Source organism: Jaculus jaculus, chromosome 18 (genome assembly GCF_020740685.1).
Source record: "Jaculus jaculus isolate mJacJac1 chromosome 18, mJacJac1.mat.Y.cur, whole genome shotgun sequence".
Classification (NCBI taxonomy): Eukaryota; Metazoa; Chordata; class Mammalia; order Rodentia; family Dipodidae; genus Jaculus; species Jaculus jaculus.
Window position 1 is genome coordinate 13,065,212 of NC_059119.1, and position 26,931 is coordinate 13,092,142.

Here is a 26,931-nt window from a genome sequence, read left to right on the forward strand (position 1 = left end):
GCCCCGGGGCCCGGGTTGGTATCACTCGGCCACGGATGTGACAGAAAGCCCTCCCGTGCATGCCTCTCTCCAGGGAGGTCCTGCTAATGGGAATCAGTAGGTAACTTAGCTGCAGGCAGGGGAGCAGGGAAATGGCTTGGCTTATAGCTGAGTGTCCTGGGTCGCAGCAGAGATTTCAAGGGTACCTCATCCATTCTGCGCCCCCTCATGGGATAACCCCTACTCTTGCAGGGACCTGGCCTCATCCTGTCCCCTACAGCTCAGGCCCCACCTGTAGCTCCCAGATGGAAGAGGCCCTAGAACGAAGGTCCCTGAGTCCCTGGGCTCATGCGCATGCCCTTCCTAGTGTGGGCAGCGGTCCACAGCGCCCCTTGTGGCCCACAGGTGAACGTCACCCTTCTGGACATAAACGACAATCCCCCAGCCTGGAAGGATGCTCCCTACTACATCAACCTGGTGGAGATGACGCCTCCAGACTCCGATGTGACCACGGTAGGACAAGGGGACGATAGGGCAGCGGGTGGGCACGTTCCCACTGTGACTCTCCAGGGCCTGCCCCGTGGGGCCTCCCGGGCTCCATGTTTCCCTTAGAGCCAGCACCTTTCTTTACCATTGACTGAGCTCTGGCCTACTGGCTCCCAGGGTTGCCCTACAGATTTCCCTGGCACAGGATGGGCAGGGTACACAGGTGGGGGTCCTGTGTGCAGGATGTGACTTCAGATGGGGGGGCGTGGCCAGAGCCACTGTGCCACGGAATGGAGCCAGCTCAGGCCTCCACCGGCTCTGACCCGCCCTGGGAGTCAGGCTTGTAAATCTCTCCTTCCTTCACCTTTGAGCTCCACTTGACCTCATTGGGGAAGAAGTCCAGCTCCGATAGCTCATGGAGCCCACAGAATGCACTGCGTGGGGCCCGGCCTGAGCCACACGGAGGGAGCCTCGGGATTTTTCTCTCCTCACCAACATCTTCCTGTGGCCGAGGAGTGAAGGCTTCTATTTCCTGTGGGGAAAACTGAGGCTTCTGAGTTCAAAGGCTTTGCCCAAGGGCCCCCGAGCTAGCCAGAGATGATGTCAGAACTTGAAACCAGGGTCTGAGGAGATGGCTCGGCGATTAAAGGTGCTTTGCTGGCGGAGCCCGCCAGCCCTCCATTTGACACCCCAGTACCCATGCAAAGCCAGATGCACAAAGTGGGGCACCCATGGGGAGTTCATTTGAGTGGTGAGAGTCCCTGGTGGGCCTAGTCTTACTCTCTCTCCTCTCTTCTCTCTTTCTGCTTGCAAATAAATAAAAAATATTTTTGACAAAAAGAACTTGAGGGCTGGAGAGATGGCTTAGCAGCTAAGGCACTTGCCTGCGAAGCCCAGAGACCTTGGCTTGATTCTCCAGTTCCCACATAAGCCAGATGCACAAGGTGGCTCATGCATTTTGAGTTCATTTGCAGTGGCTAGAAGCCCTGGTTGTGTCCATTCTCTCTCTCTCTCTGCCTCTTCCTCTCTCTCTCTCTCTCAAATAAATAAATAAAATAGTTTAAAAAGAACTTGAGGGCTGGAGAGAGTGCTTAGTGGTTAAGGCCCTTGCCTGTGAAGTCAAGGACTCATGTTCAAATCTCCAGGTTCCACATAGCCAGATGCACAGAGATGGGTGCAATGCTGCCCATGCGTCACAAGGGGGCGCACGCCTCTGGAGTTTGTTCGCAGCAGCTGAAGGCCCTGTTATGCCCATTCTCTCTCCCCCCTCTCAAACTAATAAGAAGAAGAACTTGAACTCAGGCCTGCTGGTTTGTAGACAAGGACTTAGGAACCTCCTGGCCCAGCCCTTGTCTGCATGCTTACAGGGTGATCCCAAGGAACTAGAGAATCAGTGTGCATCGGGGCCTGGTCAGTGGCTTTTGCACAGGACCAAGAGCCTATCCCACCCACACCAAGCACCCTGGGTCCCTGGCCTTGGCTCACCCCTCCAGCCAGGCCCATTAGTGATGAGGTGTCTAGATGAGAGATGATGGAAACCTGCAAGGAAGGCAAGAGGGAGGGAGAGCGGTTATGGCCGTCACTTGCCCTGTCCTGTCCACCAGCTTGAGATCTGGGTGGCCTCAGCTAGTGGGCAGCGTTCCCTCCTAGAGAATTCCAGGCAGTAGGGCAGGACAAGGGATCTGGAATACATGGATGGCTTTTCAAAGCCCAGCACGGACCAGGTTGGGAAACCTCTACCCAGGCCATCTTATAGCCCTTGTAGGGCTCCAGATCTGGCAGGCACTCTCTGCTGCCATCTTGTGGACGTCCTGATGCTTGCTTAAGACCATCTCTTCCAGGACCCCAAGTGCCTCAACCCCCACCCCCATGCTTACCTGCGAGTGAGCACCGATCTGGCCTTGTGCATCTGGGAAAGTCTCCCCAAAGGGCATTGAGGGGAAGATGAGGCAGATGGCTCTAGGAAGAACTGGTGACACGGACCTCCATCCACCCTCTGAGTCAGGAGGAGGTGTGCATGCTAGACCGGCTGCCCACTACCCACTGCGCGGAAACCCCCGTGAAGCTTAACATCAGCACTGCTATGCCAGGCCTATGTGCCACAGAGAGGTTCAGGAAGGGACAAGGTCTTCAGGGGGCTGTTGCAGTCACCTTCTCAGTGCTGGGGTAAGACACACAGCCGGCAGCTGCTTATGGGAGAAAGGGGGTTTATTTCCGGCTTACAGTTTCGAGGGGAGAGCTTCATCATGGTGGAGGAAACGTGGCCGAAAAGGCAGTTCTCATCTTCATTCATCAGCAGCAAGAGTGAGCTAGCTAGCTAACACCCAGTCCGGCTGGAGTTGGAAACCTCAACGACCACCCCCAGTGGCCCTCTTCCAGCAAGGCTCCGCCTCCCAAATTGCCACCAGCTAGGGACCAAGTATTTATTTAATTTTATTGACAGCTTCCATAATTGTAAACATGGTAATTCCCTTCCTTCCCCCCCCCCACTTTCCCCTTGGAAACTCCACTCTGTATCGTATCCCCTCTCCGCTCAATCAGTCTCTCTTACACTCTCCACCACCTCTTCCTCAATGGACCCTGAGCCTTGGGAGGTGTTATAGAGATATCTCAGTACTGAGCACTCCTCTGCCACTTCTTCTTGGCACCATGATGCCTTCTGAGTCATCCCAAGGGGACCAAGTATTTAAAACACATGAGCCTCTCGGGGACATTTCATTCAAACCACCACAAGAAGAGCTGGAGAGATGGCTTAGCAGTTAAGGTACTTGTCTGCAAAGCCAAAGGACCCAGGTTCAATTCCCCAGGACCCACGTAAGCCAGATGCACAAGGTGGTGCATGTGTCTGGAGTTTGTTTGCAGCAATTCTCTTTCTATCTGCCTCTTTCTCTCTCTCAAATAAATAAAAGTAAAAGCTGGGTGTGGTGGCTCATGCCTTTAACCAGGCATATGAGCTCTGAGGGCATCTGCCTGATGGGCATGGGCTATAGGCTCAGTCTCTCTCTCTCTCTCTCTGCAGTGAGCTCAGCCCAACTCTCCCCGCTGTTCCTGCAGCCTCCTTCAAGGACCCGCTGATGGGCATTGATTTAGAGTCTTTCAAAGCCCTCCAGCAAAATAAAGGAGAGGGAGAGGGAGAGAATTATTCCCCGTCAGGCGGGAGAAAAATGACGAGCGTGAAATGGGAAATAAATGAGGGGAAAAGGGTGAGATTCTACAGACTGGCCCAGGAGGGATCCTGCTGCAGGAGGGGCCATAGCCCACCACTCACTCCCGTGTCCCCACCCTGCCCCATGATCAGGGAGGGGCCAAGAGGCCAAAGCCAGTCCACCTCTCACCAGGGCATGGCGTACGTTTTATGCGTGGCTGGCTCCCCAGCCATCCTCTCTGCAAGGAAAGCGCCCTTCCACCCCCCACTATGAAATTGCATGCACACTGGACTGGCCTGGGACAGGTCACTTTGCTCTGAGTCTCAGTTTCCTCATCTGGAGAAATGCCAATGAAAAGATCTCTCCATCCCCTGAATATAGAGAGACATGCAGAAAGGCAAGTGACTCTAGTGTCCTCTGTCCACCAGTGACCCACTCTGCCCTTGCTCGAGTTATGTCTGGAGGACCTAAGAGCTTTGTATCCTACTTGCAAAAGTAGAAGTGTGGCTGAAGAGATGGCTTAGTGGTTAAGGTGCTTGTCTGTGAAGCCTAAGGACCCCGGTTCGAGGCTCAATTCCCCAGGACCCACATTAGCCAGGTGCACAAGGGGGCACACGTGTCTGGAGTTTGTCTGCAGTAGCTAGAGGCCCTGGTGCACCCATTCTCTCTCTCTCTTTCTCTCTCTCTCTCTCTCTCTCTCTCTCTCTCTCTCTCTCTCTCTCTCTGCCACTTTCTCTCTGTCTGTCGCTCTCAAATAAGTAAATAAAAATAAACAAAAAAAATTTTAAGTGGCAGTGTGACTGGAGAGATGGCTTAGTGGTTAAGGTGCTTGCCTATGAAGCTACAGGACCCAGGTTCAGTTCCCCAGTACCCATGTAAGCCAGATGCACAAGGGGATGCACAGTGGCTAGAGGCCCTGGCACAACCCATTCTCCCTCTGTCTTCTCTCTCTCTCTCTCTCTCCCTCTCTCTCTGCTTGCAAATAAAATTTAAATTTTTTAAGTGGCAGTAAAAGTGGCAGTGAGGGGCTCAGGAATCCCCACTCTAGAGGCTTAGGATATGAGGAAACATGCTCACTGCCCAGGGAGGAGATGGAGGCTGAAGGACCCTTCCCCCTCTCTGGTGTCACAGGCTACAGAGACCGTGGGGTTGGGGTGACTCTGGTATGGGACCCTGATGCAGAAGAGAGTGTCCCTGACAAGAGTCCAGCCATGCAAACTCTCTCCCTGCCCCTCCTCCCAGGGCCCAGGGCCAGGGACAGGTAGAGCCCTCGACCAGAGCGCCCCATCTATTTGTTCTGGTCTAGTGGGCCCAGAGACACCTCGGGCTGGGGATTAAGCCAGCGCAGGAACAGATTCTGCTGCCAAAAGCATAAAGACCCACATCAAGAGAGATGAAGGAGCCTTCCAGCTCTGGCTGTCATTGCTAAGTGTCCTGGAGTTAAGAATGACACTGTCTTGATGGGGCCCCAGGGACTGCAGCCACCGTGCCCCACTGTGACCTTGCCCACTTCTGGTTTTAAAACCATCTCTGTAGCACAGCGTGGTGTGGGGCTGAGGGCTGAAAGCTGCTGCTGTCCCCAGACTCGAGGTTTTCGGAGAGAGGGCGGTGGCTGGCGTACCCCCGACGTTGGTGCTAAGTGATCTTGGGCCCTGCTTTCCCCTCCAAACTGGGGCTCATGGCTGCCTGCCTAGGGCCTAATGCTTTTCACATTTGGCCATCAGAAGAGAAACAGAAAGTTTAGCAAGCAGGCGCTCAGTTTCCACCACCTGGCACCCAAATTCTACCCAAAGCAGGGAATAGGCACAGGCTTCCCAGGTCCTCTCCTCCGTGACCGCAGCTCCTTCAGCGGCCCTTCTCTCCAGAGCCCATGAACATGTCTCTGCATGCCTGGAAAGAAAAGGCAGAAGCAGGCGACGACAGTGCTGTTCTGGAGTTCCCCAGTCTAGGGAAGCAGCCTTCCTGGGTTCAAGTCCTCAGAGCCTTGCTCAACCTCATCTGTAAAATGGGCTCTGCAGACAGTGTATAGAGAGGACCCATTGCTGAGGGGACAATGAGCCTACTACTATCACAGACTCATGTGGGAGTTATAGGCTGTCCTAACTTATGGGGTCCTCACGCAGGAGCAGCAAGCCCAATCCATCCTTTTTCTCACTCTATTTATTTATCTATTTAGGTTTTTCGAGGGAGGGTCTCACTCTAGCTCAGGCTGACCTGGAATTTAGTATGTAGTCTCAGGGTGGCCTTGAACTCACGGCGATCCTCCTACCTCTGCCTCCTGAGTGTTGGGATTAAAGGAGTGCACCACCTCGCCCGGCTTAAATTTATCTATTAATTTAAAAAACAGAGAGAAAGGTATGAGCAGGCCAGGGCCTCCAGCCACTGCACATGAACTCCAGCTACATGTGTCACTCTGTTCTGTGCGTCTGGCTTTCCGCGGGAACTGGCAGGTCAAACCTGGGTGGTCAGGCTTTGCAGCCAAGCGCCTTGACCACGGAGCCATCTTTCCAGCCCTGTTTGTTTTCTTCCTAAGCCAGAGTCTCATGCACGCCAGGCTGGCCTTGAGCTCACCATGAGCTACGGATGCTTCCTGCCTCAGCCTCTGGAGGGCTGGGACTCTAGAAGTGTGTGCCCAATTCATGTGGTGCCAGGGCTCAAACCCGCATGGGTGCCAGGCAAGGTGTCCACCAAATATCCTGTCTCCCTGGCTTCCACTCCTGTGCATGGAGCAGCCAGGCTTGACTGAGACAAGGACGGTCCAAACCATTGTGGGTGAAGACACCGGAAGTTCAGATACCCGCTCTAGTGCACTTTGTGATTCTCCAGCCTCCCACCCCCACCCCCAGCAGAGCCCTTTGCCAGGGTGGAGGAGCCCACTGCATGTGGCTCAGGTAACCCCAGATGGGTACAGAGTCGCCCTCGCTGCACCTGCTCAGGTAGAGGTCTTTCTCCTCCTGGGCAGGTGGTGGCTGTGGACCCAGACCTAGGAGAGAACGGGACCCTGGTCTACAGCATCCAGCCTCCAAATAAGTTCTACAGCCTAAACAGCACCACGGGCAAGATCCGGACCACGCACGTCATGCTGGACCGCGAGAATCCCGACCCGGTGGAGGCCGAACTGATGCGCAGGATTATTATCTCCGTCACTGACTGTACGGACCCCCCCACACCCCGCGTGCCCCTTGGTGTCCCCCTGACAGACAGCAGGACTTGACTCTCAGGGACCTGAGGATGCCACCCTGGGAAGGTCCTCAGAGGTCCTGGGGCCACCCAGGGGGAGCAGCCTGGGTCACTAAGAGCAGAGGGATGCCCATGTCCCTGGTGTGATCTTCTCCCTGACACCTGAGGTGGGGAGGGACTGGGAAGGGACACCTAGCCCGGGCTGCTCATTGTAGGAGGCCCCTGGAATGGAGGGGGGTGCTGAATTCGCCCCACTTTCTCCTGTACCCATCTTCCTCTCTTCTTGGCATCTCTCTCCCCTGTTCCATCAGGTGGCAGGCCCCCACTGAAAGCAACCAGCAGTGCCACCGTGTTTGTGAATCTCTTGGATCTCAACGACAATGACCCCACCTTCCAGAACCTGCCTTTCGTGGCGGAGGTGCTCGAAGGCACCCCTACAGGGGTCTCTGTCTACCAAGTGAGTGCTCCTCACCTTGTCCCTGTAGGTCCCATGTTGAGCCTTTTGCGGGGACAACGGGGGGGGGGGGGCGGATCAAGAACCCAACCGTACAAGCCACACAGGCTGGGATCATCACTGTTGAGGGCCTGGCAATGGCCAAAATGGCCTGGGAGACACATCAGGGAGGAGCTCTTAAGCTGGGTCTGGGAAGATGGTGGAGTTTTAAAAGATATTCTTATGTATTTATTTGAGAGAGAGAAGAGGTAGAGAGAGAGATGGAGGAGAGAGAGAGAATGGGCACTCCGGGGCCTCTAGCCACTGCAAAAGAATTCCAGATGCCTGTGCCACCTTGGGCACCTGGCTCATGTGGGTCCTGCGGAATGGATCCTGGGTCCTTCGGCTTTGCAGGCAAACGCCTTAACCACTAAGCCATTTCTCCAGCCCAAATGGTGGACTTTTGAGAGATGGAGGAACAGCGCCTCAGGCAAAACAGGAAGTTGGGTAAAGGCAGAAATAAACAGGAAGGAGAGTTCCAAAGGCCAATCTGTGCAGGTCTACCCGAGAAACGTCACCACCCCAACTGGCTTGATTCTCGAACACAAAGGTCAGACCCCTCTGCACAGGTGCCCCTTCCCTCTCCCATGAGCGCATGCCAGTGCCACACAAAGTGGGGCCTTCCCTGTTGGGTGGAGGCTTAAGAGAGACTCACCCAATTCCTTATGGCTCAGAAAGCGTGTGGCTCCCCTGCCTCCTGCCCCAGCGCTGTTTTAGTCAGGGCCACCCTAAAGGTGCTGATTCGGAGATGATATCCCACCAGGAGCCATTTAGAAACTCCTCAGAAGACATTCAAGGTTAAGAGCGTGGGCTCTGGGGCTGGGGTTCAGCTCAGTGGCATCAGGGGTACAGCATTGGCCTGGTGTGAACAACACTGCCGGCTCCATCCCCACCACCACAAAATAAAAGAAAGCACAGGAGCTGGGCCGATGGCTTAGCAGTTAAGGCGCTTGCATGAGAAGCCCAAGGACCCATGTTCAACTCTCCAGGTCCTGTGTAAGCCAGACACAAGTGTGCAGTGTCGCACATGAGCACTAGGTGGCGCACGTATCTGGAGTTCAATTGCAGTGGCCGGAGGCCCGGGCATGTCAATTCTCTCTCTCTTCCTCCCTCCCTCTCATAAAAATTACAGTAAAAAAGAAAGCATAGGCTTTGAAGTCAGACCAGTATGGATGTGCATCCGAATTCTATTTCTCATTGCTCTGTAACTCTGAGCACACATATTAACTTCCCTGAGCCTTATAGCATTCTCACCCAAGAACTGGGAATAGCAGTTAGCACCTGCCTGGCTATGTTGAGGATATTCACCCTGACAGGCATCCGGGGTGTCCAGGGTCTGTAAAGTGACCTGGTACTTGATTACGGAACATGCACAGTAGCTATGGTGTTCCTTGTGCCTGCCCTGGTTCATTCTTGAGAGATGGTGAGATCAGGTTAGCCCATGCCCACTCCAAGAAGACAGGGCTGCTCATCTGGAAATCAGAATGGGGTAACCTGGGCAATGCTTCCTGGTTGAAACTGTCTCAATTTCTTTCACTTGTAAGAGGAGGTTAACAGCGTGTTTTGCCCCTTGGGAATCAACTCTCCAGCAGAACATTCACCTAGGCACCCAGTAGGGGGAGCTACAATCTGGAGAGAGTGGCCAGTCTCCAAGGAATAATTCCAGAACAAGAGGTGGGGGGTTAACAGCGCAATGAACCCCAAACCTGGGTCTCTTGGGGCTTGCATATAACCACGGTGGGGAAAGATGCCTCCAAGTCAACACTTGAGCCAAGAAGGGACTCTCAGAGCCGTGGGCGGGCCTGCCGGAGCTGGGAGTGTGTCACGGGGATGGTCTCAGATGCCCGAGGGGCGTGCCACTCCAGCCTGCCTCAGAGCCCAGCCACGAAAGGCCCCGTGATCCCAAGAGCTTTCTGCAGGGATCTGACCTGTGTGCAAGCAGCGTTGAAACAGCAAGCCCCCTCCCATGTCAGAAGGCATTTAAGCCAGGTCTGGATCTCTTCTCGCCCTGCTCCCAGGCTGGAAATAAGACCTTTGTCTTCCAATGGCAAGAGCTGGCTTCATCCAGAGCGCCTTCCTTAGCAGTGTGTACACATTTCCCTCCACCTTCTTGAGGGTCACTAGGTCAAACTTTCATCATCTTGGGGTTTCAAGCTGGGAGAGCTCATGTCAGGGCTGGGTGTACCGCTGAGACTGTCATGGGGACAGGGGAGGGACTTTGCCTACACTTGGCTTCCAATGAAATGAACTAAATAATGAAATCCTTGAGTGTGGTTTTTGGGGGGAATTTTGAGGCAGGGTCTTACTGTAACCCAGGCTGATAAGAATTCACTCAGGGGACTGGAGAGATAGCTTAGTGGTTGAGGCACTTACCTGTGAAGCCTAAGGACTCAGGTTCGATTCCCCAGGACCCATGTAAGCCAGATGCACAAGGTGGCACGTGCATCTGGAGTTGGTTTGCGGTGGTTAGAGGCCCTGGCATGCCCATTCTCCCTCTCTCTCTCTTTCTCTCTTTCCCGCCCTCTCTCTAATAAATAAATAAATATTTTTCAAAAAAATGAATTCAGGCTGGAGAGATGGCTTAGCAGTTTAAGGCACTTGCCTGCAAAACCAAAGGACCCAGGTTCGATTACCCAGGACCCATGTAAGCCAGATGCACAAGGTGGTGCATGCATCTGGAGTGTTTGCAGTGGCCCTTGCGCACCTGTTCTCTCTGCCCCCACTCTTGTAAACAAATAATTTAAAAAAAAAATTTAATTAGTTCATTCTGTAGTCCAGGCTGGCTTTGAACTCACTGTGATACTCCTACCTTTTCCTCCTAAATGCTGGGATTAAGGTGTAAGCCACCATGCTGGCTTCAGGTAACTTTAACAAAATAATAATAATATCATCTTACACTTATAGCTATCTTGTAAGCCCAGTAAAGCAGGGAGGGAGGAACCATGGCCAGCAGCCTACATGGCCAAGGCCCAGGTAATAGTCAGTATGGTCCAGTAGGAACAAAATGGTCATTAAGCTGAGCAATGCTGCCAAGCCAGTGTTGTAAGGCCTGGAGGAGGAGGGAAGATTCTGAACCACTAGAGAACTTGGTGGGGGGAGGGGTCCAGGGCCCACTGGAGACCTGGGAAGGCTTTCCAAGAGGGGAACAGGGCTTGCAGCAGTAAGCAAGTCCTCACCTTGGTACTGTGAATCAGGGCCCATTTGGACATCTTTTAGTCTGATACCCTGGCTGGAAGAAAGCTCTGGGAATCGCCCTTGAGCACAGTGGCTGGGCCTGAGACTCAGAGGGGGGGGTGGGCATATCTACTGTGCAAACACCGATGGGTGGGAAAGGAAGGGTCACTCTGAAGTGAAAAATGGCAGTCCTAGCCGGGCATGGTGGTGCACACCTTTAATCCCAGCACTCGGGAGTCAGAGGTAGGAGGATCATGGTGAGTTCGAGGCCAGCCTGAGACAACATTGTGAATTCCACGTCAGCCTGGGCTAGAGCAAGACCCTACATTGAAAAACCAATAAATAAATAAATAAGTAAATAAATAAGACATCAATTCTGACATTCCCCTAACCGAGCCTCTCCTTCCTGTCAGGTGGTGGCTATCGACCTGGACGAGGGCCTGAATGGGCTGGTGTCCTACCACATGCAGGTGGGCATGCCCCGCATGGACTTCCTCATCAACAGCAGCAGTGGCGTGGTGGTGACCACCACCGAGCTGGATCGTGAGCGTATCGCCGAGTACCAGCTGCGGGTGGTGGCCAGTGACGCGGGCACGCCCACCAAGAGCTCCACCAGCACACTCACCATCCGAGGTAAGGGGCACCGGCTGGGAGCTGGGCCCTAGGTAGTGCCATCAGAATGAGGGGACTTCCCTGCACTAACCATGGCTATCTTCTGGCCATGGGACACCCTCCCCAGGGGGGCATCCCAACAGCCCAGCCCTGCTTGTCTCCACCATGTTCAAAATGCCAAATGGGAGATGGAGAGATGGCTTAGTGGTTAAGGTGCTTGCCTGCAAAGCCAAAAGACCCAGGTTCAATTCCCCAGCACCCACATAAGCCAGATGTACCAGGCGGCACATGCATCTGGAGTCATTTGCCGTGGCTGAATGCTCTGGCACACCCATTCTCTCTCTCTTCCCCCCCCCCCCTCAAATAAATAAATAAAAGTATTTAAAAAGTTTTTAAATGCCAAATGAGCCTTGTCCCTACTTGGCTACTGCCTCAGGGCGCAGAGCCTCTTTGCCTCTGCAGTATCTACAGAGAGTCCGGACTGGCTCCAGGATCCCAGGGTCCTGAGCAAGCCTGTCATCTTAGGGAAGATAGCATTTTTCTCAATGTAAACACCCTTCGGAAAGGGTAGACAGCACACCCCCCCATACACACACGTACTCCTAGATTCTTTACTCCTTGAGGCTCGTAAGCTGGGTCCCATGGTCCCCAACCTGTACAATGGAACGTGACTTCAATCCGCTTGAAGTGTGTCATTTCCACGAGGAAATAATGCAGAGCCAGGAATAACCACGAGGCAAGTAAGTAAGTGTGGGGCTTACGGGACAAGGTGCACTACCATGTGCTCAGTGCCTTCGTAGGACACGGGGAGTGAGGAAGTGGTTAACTCTTCACAGACACGCCCCAGCCCTCTCCAGTGGAGACCTGAGATGCCGAGGCTCTCTGAGCTGGCTATTGTCTCTCCCGTGGGTGCGAAGCCCACCCATACGTGCCTGAGGGCAACTGGGGGACCCACTTCCTCACGAATGACCCACAAGGAGTATGTCCCCAGAAGTGGACCTATCTCCAAGGGCTCTGTGGGTGCCAACCAACGACGGCCCGTCACTTTTCTGGTGACTCCAGAGAGTAGCTGACCTGCCTGGGCTCAATCTCACTTATAAGGGTCACCACAATCCCCACCTGTCCAGAGAAGATGGGCCTGACATCTTCCCTGCAAAGCTGGACAAACAAAGCCTTAAGGGAAAAGTTAGCCTTGAGGGAAGTTTGCAGAGGCAGCTGGGGCCCTTCACAAATGGGGAGTCAGCTCCCCGACCCTGTCACTTGTGTGTCTGTGGGTGCATTGCTCAACTGTTCGGAGCTTCCGCTTTCCTCCCTGTTCTGTGTCTTGGGTAATGCGAACCTCGTAAGGATGCCGTGAGGGGTGGGTGTGGACGGTGTGGGAGACCCTTGGTGTGGACTCAGCATTTTTGGAGGGGGGGGGATTCCGTGGTCCCTGTGAGCGGCATGTTATTATTGCCATTGTTATTGTTAAGCACATGCGGAGGAGATGCTCTGGAACCTTCTCTCCTCCCTCCGACAGCATGAGCAGCTGTGAGCCTCAAAGGTAATGGGAGGTGCTGGAGCCCTGGTAATTTCGGACTCAGCCCAGTGACCATCAGGGGACCCTCGGTCCGTGACCATTGGCACACATGCCGCCTAAGGGCCATGCCCTCCTTGGGAATCCCTTTCCAACATGGTCCAGGTCATCCTTGGCAAGAGCCAGGCTTAGCCCCAGGCGCCCCTTGTGTCCACAGTACTGGACGTGAACGACGAGAGCCCCACCTTCTCTCCCGCCGTGTACAACGTGTCTGTGTCCGAGGACGTCCCCCGCGAGTTCCGCGTGGTCTGGCTGAACTGCACCGACGACGACGTGGGCCTCAATGCCGAGCTCAGCTTCTTTATCACAGGTGCCACCTTGCTGCCCCCTGGGCCCATGCCACCCCTCCGGGCGGGGACCCCATCGGGTGGGCGGTGGGAGCGTGCAAAAGGGGGGGGGCGGGTCTCTAGACCTTTGCCTCCCCCCCCCCCCGCCCCAGGACCATTTACTCATGAGGAAAATTGCCATCTGTGGAGAGGCAGATGGATGGTTGATACTCCCTAAATGAACTGATTTGAGCTAGAAAAGTCCCCAGTAGCCACCGCCTAGAGTGCTGTGGGGAAAGCTGATGTGGCTCAGTGGGGAAAGTGAGCCGTCATCGATTAATGATGTCTGCCATGGTAGCAGAGGCTGTAGGGAACGGCAGGCTCGTAGGCGCTTGTCATTTCCTGGATCGGAACAATTTTTCTGCTGGCTTCGGAGCCTGACCCCCCCCCCCCCCCCGCCTGGCCAGACAACACAGGCCCGTGATCATCTTACACACTGACCTCATTCTGCGCGCACGCGGTGCATCTGTGCGCACGTGCCTGTACACGTGTGGGCACTCCCACCACCCTCCCTGACACCTGTCCCTCGCAGCTTCCTGCGGCTCCCCAGCTCTCCTTCTCAAATCTCCTCCCTCCCCACCTCCTGGCCTGAAGACCACCCCAGGAAAGGCACAGCTAATGAGACTCCCCGGGGCCCCACAAGTGGAATCAGCCCAAACGTTAAGGCAGGAACACTAATCACGTCTCAGTGCCTCCCTGACCCGCAAGGAGCCAGGGTTTGTCCCTGGCAGACAAATACATCTTGAACTCCAAGGACCTCTGGGAGTTTGATCTCAAGGTCTTTACCAAGGAGCAACCCATATAAGGAGAGAGGAATGTCTTTCGGTCCCCAGTCGCTTCCTGAGCACCCCAAACTGAGTGATTCCTGCTGGCCCACTGAGAACCCTTCCAGATTTCCCCATCACTTTCTGCACATAACCCCAGTCCTAGATAGTGCCAGTGCAGTTGCGCCCTCTGCTGCCCATCATCCTGAACTGCAGCCAACTCACCACAAGGCTTCTGCAAGGTACCCGGTGGAGCCCTTCCCTGGCTCCCTTCCTCGCTCCACAGCCTAACCTGGGTCCCGCCCACCCTTCCCTGATGCTCCATCTTATGGTCCTCGGTGAGTCCCCACTCAAAGCTGTGGGCTTCAGCCCCTCTCCATCTCACCTGCGGGATGAGGGTACCGAGGAACACTCAGCTCACCCCAAAGTCAGTCCTTGGCCACATGTAAAAGTCCCAACACAGGTCAACTGCTCAGCCTCCTCAAGAGGATGGACAGGGGCAGAGTGGAAGGACAAAGGCCCGTACATAAGACATCAGGGCAGGGCAGAGAAGTCATGTGGAGCAGCGATTCCATGAACTGGTTCGCATGCAGCAGATATACAAGGACACAGTGAGCGCTCAGTAAGCGTTGGGCTTCTGGTCTTTCGTCCATGCAGGCTGCACCTTTATCTGAGCCTCCAGCAGCAGTGTTCTCGAGGGACCTCAGTGTTTCTGCCTGTAAAAGACCAACAGCCTATTTGGGTGAATCCTGGGCATGTCAGGGCACACCCTCACCCTGGCATACAACTAACTCTGCCACCCAACCTGAAGCTTCCTTTACTCTGCCACAGGAGGGAACGTGGACGGGAAGTTCAGCGTGGGCTACCGCGACGCCGTGGTGAGAACTGTGGTGGGCTTGGACCGCGAGACCACGGCCGCGTACACGCTCGTCCTGGAGGCCATCGGTAGGTGCCAGCTGCCCTGCACGCCGCCAGCCCGGTCCTCCCAGGCTGAGTTCACACAGTGCGCCAGGCCTGGAGCCAGAGGTTGAACTCTGCTCTGAGGCCAGTGGAGAAAGCGCCACCTCCCACTCACCGGAAGTTACTGAGCCCTTATCTCAGAATAAAAATTAAAAAATAAACACCACTAGGGAATGGAGAGATGGCTCAGCAGTTAAGGTGCTTGCCTGCAAAGCCTAATGACCTGAGTTCGATTCCCCGGTACGCATGTAGAGCCAGATGCACAAAGTGGCGCATGCGTCTGGAGTTTATTTGCAGTGACTAGAGACTCTAGTGCACCTATTTTCTCTCTCTCTCTCTCTCTCTCTCTCTCTCTCTCTCTCTCTCTTTCTCTCTCTATCTCTCTCTCTCTCCTAGCAAGTAAAAATACTGGGTGTGAGGATCAGTGGTAGAGAGCCTTCCTAGCACATGCAAGGCCACAGGTTCCCTCTCCAACACAACAGGGAAGAAGATCACATATGGAGAGGGACAGAACTGTAGAGGATCATGGAGGAAAGCTTCTTGGTGGAAGTACAAATTTAAAAATAAACTCAGCAGTGTGAGTCACAACACCAGTGACCAGAGTCAGGGCTCAGAGATGCTGTCAGCCTTAGTCTGTGTGGGCTGGTTCTGCCCCTGTGTGTTGGTTTCGATCTCTGTGCCATGATGGCCCCTCTTGACAGCCGTCCCGGGGTTCAACATCCTCCAAGGTTCAAGGGCAACAACAGAGCAGGGAGTGCTGGCCTCCTTCACAGCCTCCTCGACCAAAACCCTTGGATTAGCTTCGAGCAGTTCCGTGTGTCCTGATGCCCATTGAGCCCCTCATTGTGGCTAGGGGAGTGAGATTGCTATTAATTAGGCATGCCGTGTGCTCATCCCTGAAGAAGGGAACAAGGGGAGGAATTTCTATGTCTGGAACCCCAAGTCTCAGAGACAGGGAGTGGGGTTTTCAGAGGGTCAGTTAGGACAGGGTCTTCCCAGGAAAGTGCAGGATGTGATGATGGGCAGAGACAAGGAGTGCCCACTGCAGCCCGGAAGGCTGTGAGCACTCAGTAAGTCAAGGAGAGGGCTCCTGGGCTCATGCGGGAACCCAGAGGTGGAGAAGAGGAAGCATGCACATGTGCCCACATGCATGCAAGCCCAAGGTGTGGCGCGCCAGGGAGCCCAGATGTGGAGACCTAAATCTTGAGCCAGAAGTCTGCCCTTTGATCTCCAGGCAGTGGGGGCCTCTGGAGGGACAGGGGCCTGGGTGGCCCCAGTAGCTCCTGGATCTCTTAGAAGCTCCCTGAGTACCCGAGGAGCAGGAACGAGCTATGCCTCACTTTCCCTCCTCAACCAACCACCCTTGACCCTGCCCTGCCACCTCTCCATCCTGAATGTAGCCTGAGGTGACACCTTCCCTCTGGAGAGCTGTCACCCCCGGTCCCACCCTTGGCTGCAGATTCTAGCTGGCAAGGGCAGAGAGCTCCAGTTCTGCTCTCTTAGAAGGCGCGTCCCCAGCTGAGGCAAGTCGGCAGGGCCTCTGGGGGAGTAACCTAGGAGAATGGGACAGGGTACCTTGGAGCAGAGGCGGGGTGCTGGGGTGGGGGGGGATGCATCCCAGCATGTGGCCAGCTGGTCTGAGGAAGAACTATGTCACCCTTGGTCCCCAGCCAGCCCAGCTGCCTTGCTTCTCTCTGGGACGAGCGTCCTGGCCTGGACACACACCACTGCGTAGGAGTGTCCTCCTCGATAGGGGAGAGCCGGGAGCTGCCTCAGGCTGGCCGCAGGGTCCTGTCCTCCGAGATCCCAGCCCTGGGAAGCGCAGGAGTCAGGCAGGGTCCATGCGTACATCTGAACACCAACAACCCCTATTCAAATCTATCCTGTAGACGCACTGGTCTTGAGGCAGGAGAGAAGGACAGGGGAAATGAAGGGGACATGGGAAGGAAAAGGAGCCCCTCACCCTGGAGACTGGTTGAAGCCTCTCAGCAGATGAGAAGAAACAAGAATTTCAGCACATTTGCCGGCATGGAGACAATACTCTTCTTATCTAGAGAGAGCTGTAAAATAACAGTGAACCGTGCTTAAGGCCGGAGTCCATATGACCTTCCAGGATGGCCTCATTCCTGTTCCAGATATTTTCTGGGAATTTCACAAACAAGACTAGACCTTTGTTTATAGTGAAATCTTCACGTCCCCTGCAACTCTTGTGACCTAGGGTCTTACGTCATTGGCTGTGATCCTACCCGATGCAAAGGCACCACCCTCTGAGCTCAATTTAGGTTTCTTAGCAACCCTAGGAGATGTGCTTCGGAAGCTACCAAAAAGACGATGTACAGCTCCTATAAAGACACTCTACTGTGACTATAATTTTATTTTAATATTTTATTTTTATTTGACAGAGAAAGAGGAAGAGAGAGAGAGAGAGAGAATGGGTGCACCAGGGCCTCCAGCCTCTGCAGATGAACTCCAGATGCATACGCCCCCTTGTGCATCTGGCTAACGTGGGTCCTGGGGAATCGAACCTGAGTCCTTTGACTTTGCAGGCAAATGCCTTAACTGCTTAGCCATCCCTCCAGCCCCTACTGCGACTATTTTTTAAGAATCTCAAACTTAGCCAGGTGTGGTAGCTCACACCTTTAATCCCAGCACTCGGGAGGCAGAGGTAGGAGGATCACCATGAGTTCAAGGTCACCCTGAGACTCCATAGTGAATTCCAGGTCAATCTGGGCTAGAGTGAGACCCTACCTCGAACCCCCCACCTCAAAAAAGCTCAAACTCATGATCTTGGGTGTGTATTTGCTTTATTTCCAAGGGTGTCTTTTTTTTAAACTGTGTGATTAAAATCTATACTGAAAGTCTCTCTTGGGGGCTAGAGAGATGGCTTAGTAATTAAGGCACTTGCCTGGGAAGCCCAAGGATCCCAGTTTAATTCTCCAGGTCCCATGTAAGCCAGATGCACAAGGTGGTGCATGCATCTGGAGTTTGCAGTGGCTAGAGGCCCTGGAGCACCCATTCTCCCCCCCCCCCCTCTCTCTCATAAATAAAAATAAATATTTAAAAATCTCTCTTGGACTGGGGAGAATGCTCAGTGGTTAAAGGCAAGGTCACACATGCGCACAAGGTGGCACACGTGTCTGGGGTCCCATTACGGTGGCTGGAGGCCCTAGCGCACGTGTTCATTCCCCCCCCCCCCTCTCTCTCTCTCTCTCTCTCTCTCATAAAAACGGCCAGATCAGGGAAACTCCTCCCCAGGCTGCCGTGGATGACAGCATGGACTGTGCTTCTGCCCTTGTCACCGCGCAGTTCAACCAGTTTGATGTTTTATAAGTAGCAACACTTAGGAGGGAATGTTTTTAAAAAACCAGGAGCTTTTATTCAAAGGTTCAGATATCCATTTCTTTGAAGAAACCAGAAGCCCGATATCTCTGGCCCCATAACCCCTCATCACTGTGACTGGAGCAGAGGACAGCTGCTCTTGAGGCGGCATCATCTGTGTCCCCTTGCCGCCTTCCCCACCCCACTCCTGACAGCAGCTTGCTTTGTGATCTTACCACCCAAACTTGCTAGAACCACTCTGCACAAACTTGGCCGCATAAAAACAGACGTGGGTTCTCTCCTGGTTCTGGAAACTCAACATCAAGGTGTGAGCAGGGCCACAGTCTCTCCTTGTGCATCTGGCTTACGTGGGACCTGGGGAATCGAACCTAGGTCCTTAGGCGTCTCAGGCCAGCGCCTTATCCGCTAAGCCATCTCTCCAGCCCATTGTTTGGGTTTTGAGACAGGTTCTTACTGTGGTGCCCCGGACTGCTCTTGAATTCCTGGGTTCTAAAAGTCCTCCTGGGACCTACGAGCACCTCCCCCCTCCCCGTGCTCACTCAGAGTGCCTTCTCCTCTAAGGAAAGTTATTGGGTGTGCAGATAACCAGGATGGCTTCCCCTCAAGATCTTTAACTTAATTATGTCTTCCAAGGTTGTTTTTCCCAATAAATTAACACATTCAGGTTTCCGGGTACCGATGGTTCATCCCATTCACGTGGGGGCCTTGGTTAGCTCGGCTGTGAATGTGGGCGTAGAGTCCGGGAAAGAGACGTGCACCTGCCGCCCAGGGGTGCTGTGAGGACGACTGAGTTACAGGAGCATCTGTCCGGGCATCAGCTGAGCACGAGCTTTTGTTAGTTCTGTCCCTAATCTGGAATCCCTTGCAGTGGCTGGGGCGGAACAAGCAGCATGTCCGGTTGGTGGCCCGGCGTGTTCAGGTCTAAGAAATCGGCCCTAACACCTGTCCTCCGCCACCTCTCACAGACAATGGCCCCGTAGGCAAGCGGCGCACGGGAACGGCCACCGTGTTTGTCACTGTGCTGGATGTGAATGACAACCGCCCCATCTTTCTGCAAAGCAGCTACGAGGCCAGTGTCCCTGAGGACATCCCGGAGGGCCACAGCATTGTGCAGGTAGGTGGCCCTGGGACAGGCAGAGCTGCATTCAGCCCTGGGGACACTGGCTCCAATCGAGGCTCAAAAGTGGGGGAAACCACAGCCAGTCCGGGGGGCGCGTGGGGGAGAGGGCGGCTGATACTCCACAAGCAGCTTGCAGGGAGAGCAAAAGTGCCCCTCTCATCTCCCAAGGAGAGCAGGCCTCGGGCTGTGTTAGCTGAGGACAGGGCCCTGGCTCCTCCTTGGCCTTCCTCCCCGCGCCCCTGCCAAGGGCCTTTCAGAGCAGGGGAGAGAAGAGACCTCACTTTCCCAGCAAGGACCCAAGGACAGGGAGCCAGGGCCCAGCCAGGCCAGAACAGAGCAGCTTTCACGGCCCCCTTGGCCAGGCTCCTCTCTCAGAAGAAAGCAGGCGGAAGAAGAAAGGATTCTTTGGCTCAAAGCAAGAGCTACAACTAAGAGGCTCGGAGGGGGAAGGTTTTTTGGGGGGGGGGGCTGGGGTGATTCTGAACACACAGCTCCACCCCTCTCCCCCTACAGACTCACACACAGCCCAGGCCTCAGTCCCTGGGGGTGGGAAGGGATAGGAATGAAGAGCTGCCTTCACCAGCCTCGGGCCTTTCCATCCACCTGAGCCTGAGCCAAGCTCAACAAAGCGGGGCCTGCCTCCCCCCAGTCCGGGAAAGGAGGAAGAGTGGGAGGCAGGTCCCTTCGTGTCTACCAGGGAGGGACAAGAGAGGGGCTCTGGGAACAGGAAGCTGATTCGCAGTCGAGTCGAGGAAAGCTCAGAGACAGGCAGGAATCGGGGGCTAGCTCTAGAAGGAGGCTCCCTCCCTCTGGCCTCTGCTGGGGAGCAGGACTTAACAGCCTCCCACCAAGACGTAATAGGGCCCCACTCCAGCCTAGTATCTATCTCCCATCCCAGTCCACTGATACGCTTCCCGAGAAGTCCACCCAAAGTAGCAAGCCAGCAGGCGATGGACAGTCCCTCCGGGCCGTAGCCACTCCTTCTTCAGACCTCTGCAGACAAGCAGCCTGCGGGCCAGGGGGACAACGGTGGGTGAGCAACCAAAAGAGGGTCAGAGCCCTGCTTCTGGGCCCCGCGGCACACAGGCTGACACCGTGGACCTCTTGAGTAACCACGGCTCTGCTTCTGCTCAGAAGGTCAGGGTCTCAGGGCGTCCCCGGCCCCCCGGCCTTGGAAGTGTCCTGCAAAGCTGCCCTCCCTCTCTGAGGTCACCCTGCCGCACAGCGGTCTCCACTCCAGGGTCTGCTTGGAGAGCAGCCTTCCTTTAGGGGTGCCCCAGGGGAGACCGGCTCTCTGCAGCTCCCGGGCTTGTGAGATAAAACAGACAGACACCCGCACACTGCTGCCCTCCCCCACACTCGCGGGAGACCCCGAGCTCCAGGCCTCGTGGTGCCTGCGACAGAAGCTCAGTTCCACCGGAAGGACAAGAGGACTTCGTGGAAGGGGGTCGCAGTGAAGGAGAGGCCACCGACAGGGGGGACAGGTCATTCAGTTGCCTGCAGTCGCTCTGCTCAGGAAGAGGCTAGAAAGATAAACCGTAGGCAGCACCCCAGAGCATGCTGCAGGCTGGGGAGCGAGTCTCTGCACTGGGCACTAGGGAATGTCAAGGCTGGAGCTCAGTCCTTAATAGGGTTGGCTCTGGGTCACAGCAGAGTGGGGCGAGGCAGCCTCATCATGGGGGACCCTGAGGCCAGCTGACTCTGGCCCAGGAGCTAAGTCCCTTCTTCTGGCCAGTTTCCAAATCTGAGAAGCAGGCAGTGTTCGGCCTTGGCCTGGGGACGTGAGGACCTTCTGGCCCAGGGGTCTGCTAGCAAACAGCAGCAGGGGTCTTCAGGGACTCCCAGGAGGCGACACTAGGCTCAGAGGGAAGGAGGGGCGTGACATGGGGCCCAGAGTGACCGGGCGGTGGTCCTGCAGCCTGTGGCGCCAAGCTGTGCCAGAGGCAGGGGGAGCTGGGGTGGGCCTACGTTCAGTTTGGACACCTCGTCACATGTTGGTGGCTTCTGTGCAGTCACAGTCGCCTCCTGCATCTTCCCAGCCCCGCGCGGGGGGCCGTCGGGGGGCCGAGGGCCGGCCTCTGTGGAAGCTGCGCAGGGAGTGGCGCAGGGAGCCCAGGCGCTTCCAGAGCCGCAGCCTGGGCTCGCTGGGGCTCGTGGGGTGGTGCGGCATGCATTCCCGGGCCCGGCGGCGCCCGGGGTCCAGAGCAGCGGGCTTGCAGAGCATCATGAAGAGCAGACAGGAGGCCAGCAGGAGGAAGATGCAGGCCAGGGCGACGAGAGCGGGGATGGGGTCGGCGGCCACCTCGGCTCGAGTGCCGGGGCTGCCCGGAGCTGTGAGGAAGGCTGGAGGGCTGCTGGCTGCCGGGCTGGCAAGGCTGGGGCCCCCTGTGCTCATGGTACCTGCATCAGACACAGGACAGAGGCTTAGAGAAAATCAGCTGGACCTCAGGCAGGGCGGGCGAGACGCATCCAGGAAGCCAGGATGGGGATGAGTCCTTGAACACGCTATCACAGTAGCCACATGACACGTTAGGACAGTGAGGCCCAGCGTAGTGACGGGCCTAAGAGCTTGTCACACACAGCTGGTCGGTGATGTGGCTAAGTCTGAACTCTGGGAGTGTCTCTCTTTTTTAAATATTTTTAAAAAATAGTTTAATTTTTATTTATTTTATTTATTTGAGAGAGAGAGAGAGAGAGAGAGAGGGAGGGAGGCAGATAGAGAATGGGTGTTCTAGGGCCTTCAGCCATTGCAAATGAACGTCAGATGCATGCACCACCTTGTGCATCTGGCTTATGTGGGTCCTGGAGAATCAAACCTGGGTCCTTTGGCTTTGCAGGCAAACATCTTAACCACTAAGCCATCTCTTCATGCCCTCAGGATCTCTTTCTGCTCCACCCCTGTCCCTCTGTCATGAAGGAAGCAAAAGGCAGTTATATGTTTTTTTTAAAAAGGTATTTTAGCTGGGCATGGTGGCACACCCCTTTAATCCCAGCACTCGGGAGGCAGAGGTAGGTGGATCACCGTGAGTTTGAAGCCACCCTGAGACTCCATAGTGAATTCCAGGCCAGCCTAGGCTAGAGTGAAACCCTACCTTATAACCCCCCCACCCCCAAAAAAGGCACTTTAAAATGAAGTCTCACGTGTTAACCACTACAGTCTTGGGCTGGAAAGCATAGGTCTAACTCTGTCCATAAGTTAGTGACCAGGAGGAGCAAGTCATAGACCATAAGACACACCAGTGGCCCGGCAGGGTCCTTAGCCGAAGTCTAATGCTGACGTAACACACTAGGGGCCTTGCCATGTTTTTAGTTTAATATGATGGTCTTTTCTAAACTGGGTGTAGCGGTGCACCTGCAATCCCAGTATTCAGGGGGTGAAGGCACAGGGATCAGGAGTTCAAGACCAGCCTGAGCTACATGAGAACTTGTCCCAAAAAAATCCCCCCTCCAAAAAAATATATATGTATGTATGTATAAGGAAGTATATAATGGGGGGCTAGATGTATCAGTTAGCAAAGTTCTTGCCTCACAAGCAGGAGGACTTGAGTTTGACACACGTTAGGGAGGCAGAGGCAGGAAGGTCACTGTGCCTCACTGGCCAGCCAGCCTGGCCTAACTGATGAGCTCCCGGCCAACAAGTCTCCAAAAAAAGTGGACAGTGATCCTGAGGACCACACTCAAGGTCATCCTCTAGCCTGCACATGCACATACATAAAAGAGAGAGAGAGAGAGAACCAGGCATGGTGGCACATGCCTTTAGCCCCAGCACTTGGAAGGTAGAGGTAGGAGGATCATTGTGAGTTTGAGGCCAGCCTGGAGCTACAGAGTGAGTTCCCAGGTCAGCCCGGGCTAGAGTGAAACCCTACCTTGAAAGAAAACAAAATTTAAAAAAAAAATAGAGAGAGAGAGAAAGGGAGGGAAGGAAGGGAGGGAGGCAGGGAGGGAGGGAGGGAGGGAGAAAGGAAGAAGGGAGGGAAGGAGGGAATAAAGGAGGAAGGAGAAAGGAAGGGAGGAGAAGAGAAAGGGATTCCTGTAGATATCTAGGTACATGGCCTGTCTTGAAATGTCAGAATTTCACCACCAACCATCCTGGGCCATCTTCCCGCCCGGTGCCAGCAACGATCCCCTTGAGACGGGGCATGAGCCCCCTAGCTTCCCACGCTCCCTGACAGGTTCACCATGCTCCAGTTTCACCTGCCTGGTGCCATGGATATTTCTGTTGCTGCTTTTGGATACAGTCTAACCCACTCCCAGAGAAACTGAGGCCCAGGTACAGAGAGGCCAAGTTGAAGGTCCTGTGGGCGGGTACAGGGCATGACCGGGTGTCCTGGTTCCTGACCCACAGCATGCCTATCTCTCTAGCTCCCAGCCCTCTGGGAGCCCGGTGAGCTGCTCAGACACCGCGGAAAATAAGACCCCAGGGAGGTGAGAGAGTGGGACTAGAGGCCGGCCTGGTAGCGCCACCCACCAGCCAGGCCTTCCCATGATCACCCCACAACGTCCTCTTGCTCGGGGGGCACAGCCCGTGGTCTCCGGAGATGAGAACCAGGCTTAACTGCTGGTCCAACATATCTGGGTGGCGGCTGATAAAGATTCCAGAGCCTAGCTACAGGTTACCCACTGCCAAAGAAGACAGGTGGGCCACTCTGAGGAGAGTGCCCACTGCCCCTCCCTGGCAGGCGGGGCCTGTGCACCAGACTCTTCAGCTTCTCAAAGGAAGCCAGAAACATATTTTGTTGTTTGTTTATTTGTTTCTGGGTTTTTTTTTTTTTGTAAACATTCTTATTTAAATACTGGCAACTAAGCCTAGGGAGATGGCTCAGTGGTCAAAGGCACTTGCTCGCCCAAAGCCTGATGGCCCGGGTTCAATTCCCCAGTGCCCACATAACATCAGATGCACAAAGTGGCTCATGCATCTGGAGTTCATGTATAGTGGCAAGAGGCCCTGGCATACTCTCTCCCTTTCTATCAAATATAGAAATAAATATTGGTAGCTAATTAAAATTTGTCTAAGGCAAAAAAAAAAAAAAAGAGAGAGGAGAGAGAGATTGCAAAAGACCAGATAAATTTGATTCCAAAAAAAAAAAAATGAAATGAATTTTCAACTATTGGAAACATGGTACCCGCCAAACAAAACATACAGACAGGCTCCATCTGGCTGCTGGGCCAACATCTGTATTTTAAATGGCCTTAGGAGCTGGATTAGCAGCTAAAGATATTTGATTCAAATGGACCAACCCAGGGCAGGAAGTTCAAAAGAAGGCCTAGAGAAAAACGACAGCCTTTCTATCTGTCTGTCTATCCTTGGAGTCTCTCCCAAGGCTGGGGAGGGCAGCTTCCTCCTCCCCAGCTGGTTGGGGTCCCTCCCAGGTTCTAGCACCAAAGCCCTTCAGAAGAGGAGCGTAGGTGAGGCCAGGGCTCTACCTGTAGCTGGGGAGGGGGGCGTCCCTTCCCGATAGTGGGAGATGCGGAACGTGGCTACCCAGGCCCCCACCCCAGAGCCCCCCGCCCCGCCTCGGTACTCACCAGCTGTAGGACCCAACTCCTGGCTCCTGCACCCAGCTGACTGAGGGCATCCAGAGCTCCCCACCCAGCTGCCACCCGTCCCCTGCCACCGCCCCTGCCAGCCCTTGCAGCCTCCCCCGGCTGGAAACTCTGATGCCCGTCTAGCTGCCCAGGGCCCCCGCCTTCCAGACCTCAGGCCAGGAGAGTGTTTTGGCTTGGGTAACACCCATGGGTCAGCCCTCTCTGGAGTCTGAGCTGGAGGAGGGATGGGGTGTGCCCACTGCCACCTCCCAAGGGGAGAAACCAGCCATCCCTTGAGCCTCCTCCAGTAATGCACTTGGCCCGAGTAAGGAAAGGGCAGACTGAGCCCAGGCAGGCCTCGATCCTGCTAGCTCCAGGCCTCAAAGGGACCCGGAGTAGCTGCAAGGCTGTAGGCCCTGGGACTGGTTCAGCATGAACCTAACTAATTGTGACGGGCATCTGGGCAGCGTGGGTAGCAGCCAGTGATTCCAAAATATTGAAACTATCTAGAGACCGAGCCCTGAGCTTGAGTTAAGGCCAGCTGACAGGTCCCCCCGACACCCTCTGCCCCCGCTACCAGAACAGCTGGTTCTAAGGGAAAGGGGCCCTGCTCTGGAGGCACCTCTGCAAGGTCTTTCTAGAACCTTCTTTCTTCTCTCAGAGCTTGGCCAAGTAGAGAAGGCTGCTGTGTGGCATTGGCCCAGCCCCTACCCCTCAGTAGGCCTCGTTTCTACTCAAAACTACGGAGGAGCAGCCCAGGTCTGAACACATCTTTGCATCTTCCCTGAGTCTCCAGCCAGGGTCCCCCCAACCACCCTCACCAGGCCATCTCTATAGTCGCTCAGGCACTGACCTCACCGTGGTCCGCACTCGGTCTCCCAAGCTATCCCAGGACAGACCCCCAGGCTCAGCCCTGTCCTAAGTGCTCTGCTCTTGCAGCTTGACCTGGCTTTGCTGGGAGAGTCCTGGCCTGGCTGGGGGAGGGGACAACCAGAAGGTAGGGATGGCAACCGGATGGCGAGAGGGAAAGGGGAACCCTCTGCTTCACTCCCGCTTGTTTCCCTGGAGCTCTGTGGGGTTTAACTGCCTCTCAGGCCCCAGAGGGCTCCCTCCTTCCCCCTGGGAAGTTGGAATGGTATGGTCGGCTATTCAATGCCTGCCAGCCCCCAGGTTACCGGGGAGAGGGGCCACAAGCTGACAGGCAGCAAGAAAGAGGCAGGCAGAGTAATGGACCCTTATCCCCGAGAACCCCAAGACTCTCTGGGATAGCCCCTGGTCCCTGTCCTTTGAAGCTTCCCAGGAAAGCATTTCCCTTTCGAAGGAGTCTGACTGCCAAAGTAAGGTGTTCTCAGAGGTTAAAGAACTCAGGTCTAACGGACAACCAAGACCATGCTCCTCCCATTCTGGTAGACCACCAAAATGTTCTCGCTTTGCATGCACACACCCCTCCCCTGGTGGACCCCTTCTTCAAGGAAACCCAAAGCTTCTCTGCAAACAGCCTGCCTGTTAGGAGCCCGTTTCTTGAGCAGCTTTCCCATCAAATCTGGGGCCTCTGCATTCCGGACACCACCAGCAAGTTTACTGAGGTTGCTTACTGAAGCATGGGTGATCCAAAGACATCCGCCCCTTCCAGCGGGAGCTACAACTCACAAAAGTCACATCCCTGACTAATTTGCAGGCTGATCCACCAAAGAATCTCACCTACCAGCAAAAGAAGTTTCCCCGACCAATGCAACAGCAGCAATAATGTATATATAGGCATAAACATAAATGTTCAAAAAGCAATTTGACAGGTACATCATTTTTTAAAGTTTATTTTGAGAGGGGGAGCAGATAGAAAGAATGGGCTTTGCAGGCAAGCACCTTAGCTGCTAAGCCATCTCTCAAATATCGCCCAAAATATCTGTGCTTTTAAATTTTTTCCTGTTTTGCTTATCGAGGTAGGGTCTTGCTCTAGCCCAGGCTGACCTGGAATTCACTATGTAGTCTCAGAGAGGCCTCAAACACATGGCTATCCTCCTACCTCTGCCTCCAGAGTACTGGGATTAAAGGCATGCACCATCACACCCCATTTAAACTCTTTAAGTGATATTTTTTATTTTATTTTATTTTATTTTATTTGAGAGCCACAGAGAAAGAGAGAGAGAAAGAGGCAGAGATTGAGAGAGAGAATGGGTGCGCCAGGGCTTCCAGCCACTGCAAATGAACTCCAGACACGTGCGCCCCCTTGTGCATCTGGCTAACATGGGT

The 26,931-nt window shown here is 54.7% G+C and overlaps 2 protein-coding genes across 2 annotated transcripts in view; one reads left to right on the top strand and one right to left on the bottom strand.

Annotated features, from left to right (window-relative positions):
• The window catches only part of Cdh23 (cadherin related 23), a 402,602-nt gene that overhangs the window by 270,745 nt on the left and 104,926 nt on the right, over positions 1-26,931 (top strand). Inside the window, exons 21-27 of the mRNA XM_045137514.1 lie at positions 385-492; positions 6,574-6,763; positions 7,103-7,248; positions 10,872-11,091; positions 12,804-12,956; positions 14,568-14,681; positions 19,001-19,149. Coding sequence (XP_044993449.1) covers positions 385-492; positions 6,574-6,763; positions 7,103-7,248; positions 10,872-11,091; positions 12,804-12,956; positions 14,568-14,681; positions 19,001-19,149 — 1,080 coding nt within the window. The remainder of the gene's footprint in view (positions 1-384; positions 493-6,573; positions 6,764-7,102; positions 7,249-10,871; positions 11,092-12,803; positions 12,957-14,567; positions 14,682-19,000; positions 19,150-26,931) is intronic.
• Positions 18,048-25,632, bottom strand: C18H10orf105 (chromosome 18 C10orf105 homolog). The gene is made up of 2 exons (XM_045137517.1): positions 25,535-25,632; positions 18,048-21,555 (listed from the first exon to the last, which is right to left on the bottom strand). Exon 2 carries the CDS (start codon positions 21,548-21,550, stop codon positions 21,143-21,145), a length of 408 nt encoding a protein of 135 aa, XP_044993452.1. The 5' UTR covers positions 21,551-21,555; positions 25,535-25,632; the 3' UTR covers positions 18,048-21,142.

Bases quoted from the DNA above. Each gene is read 5' to 3' on its own strand.
- C18H10orf105 (XM_045137517.1), bottom strand. From the start codon at position 21,550: ATGAGCACAGGGGGCCCCAGCCTTGCCAGCCCGGCAGCCAGCAGCCCT.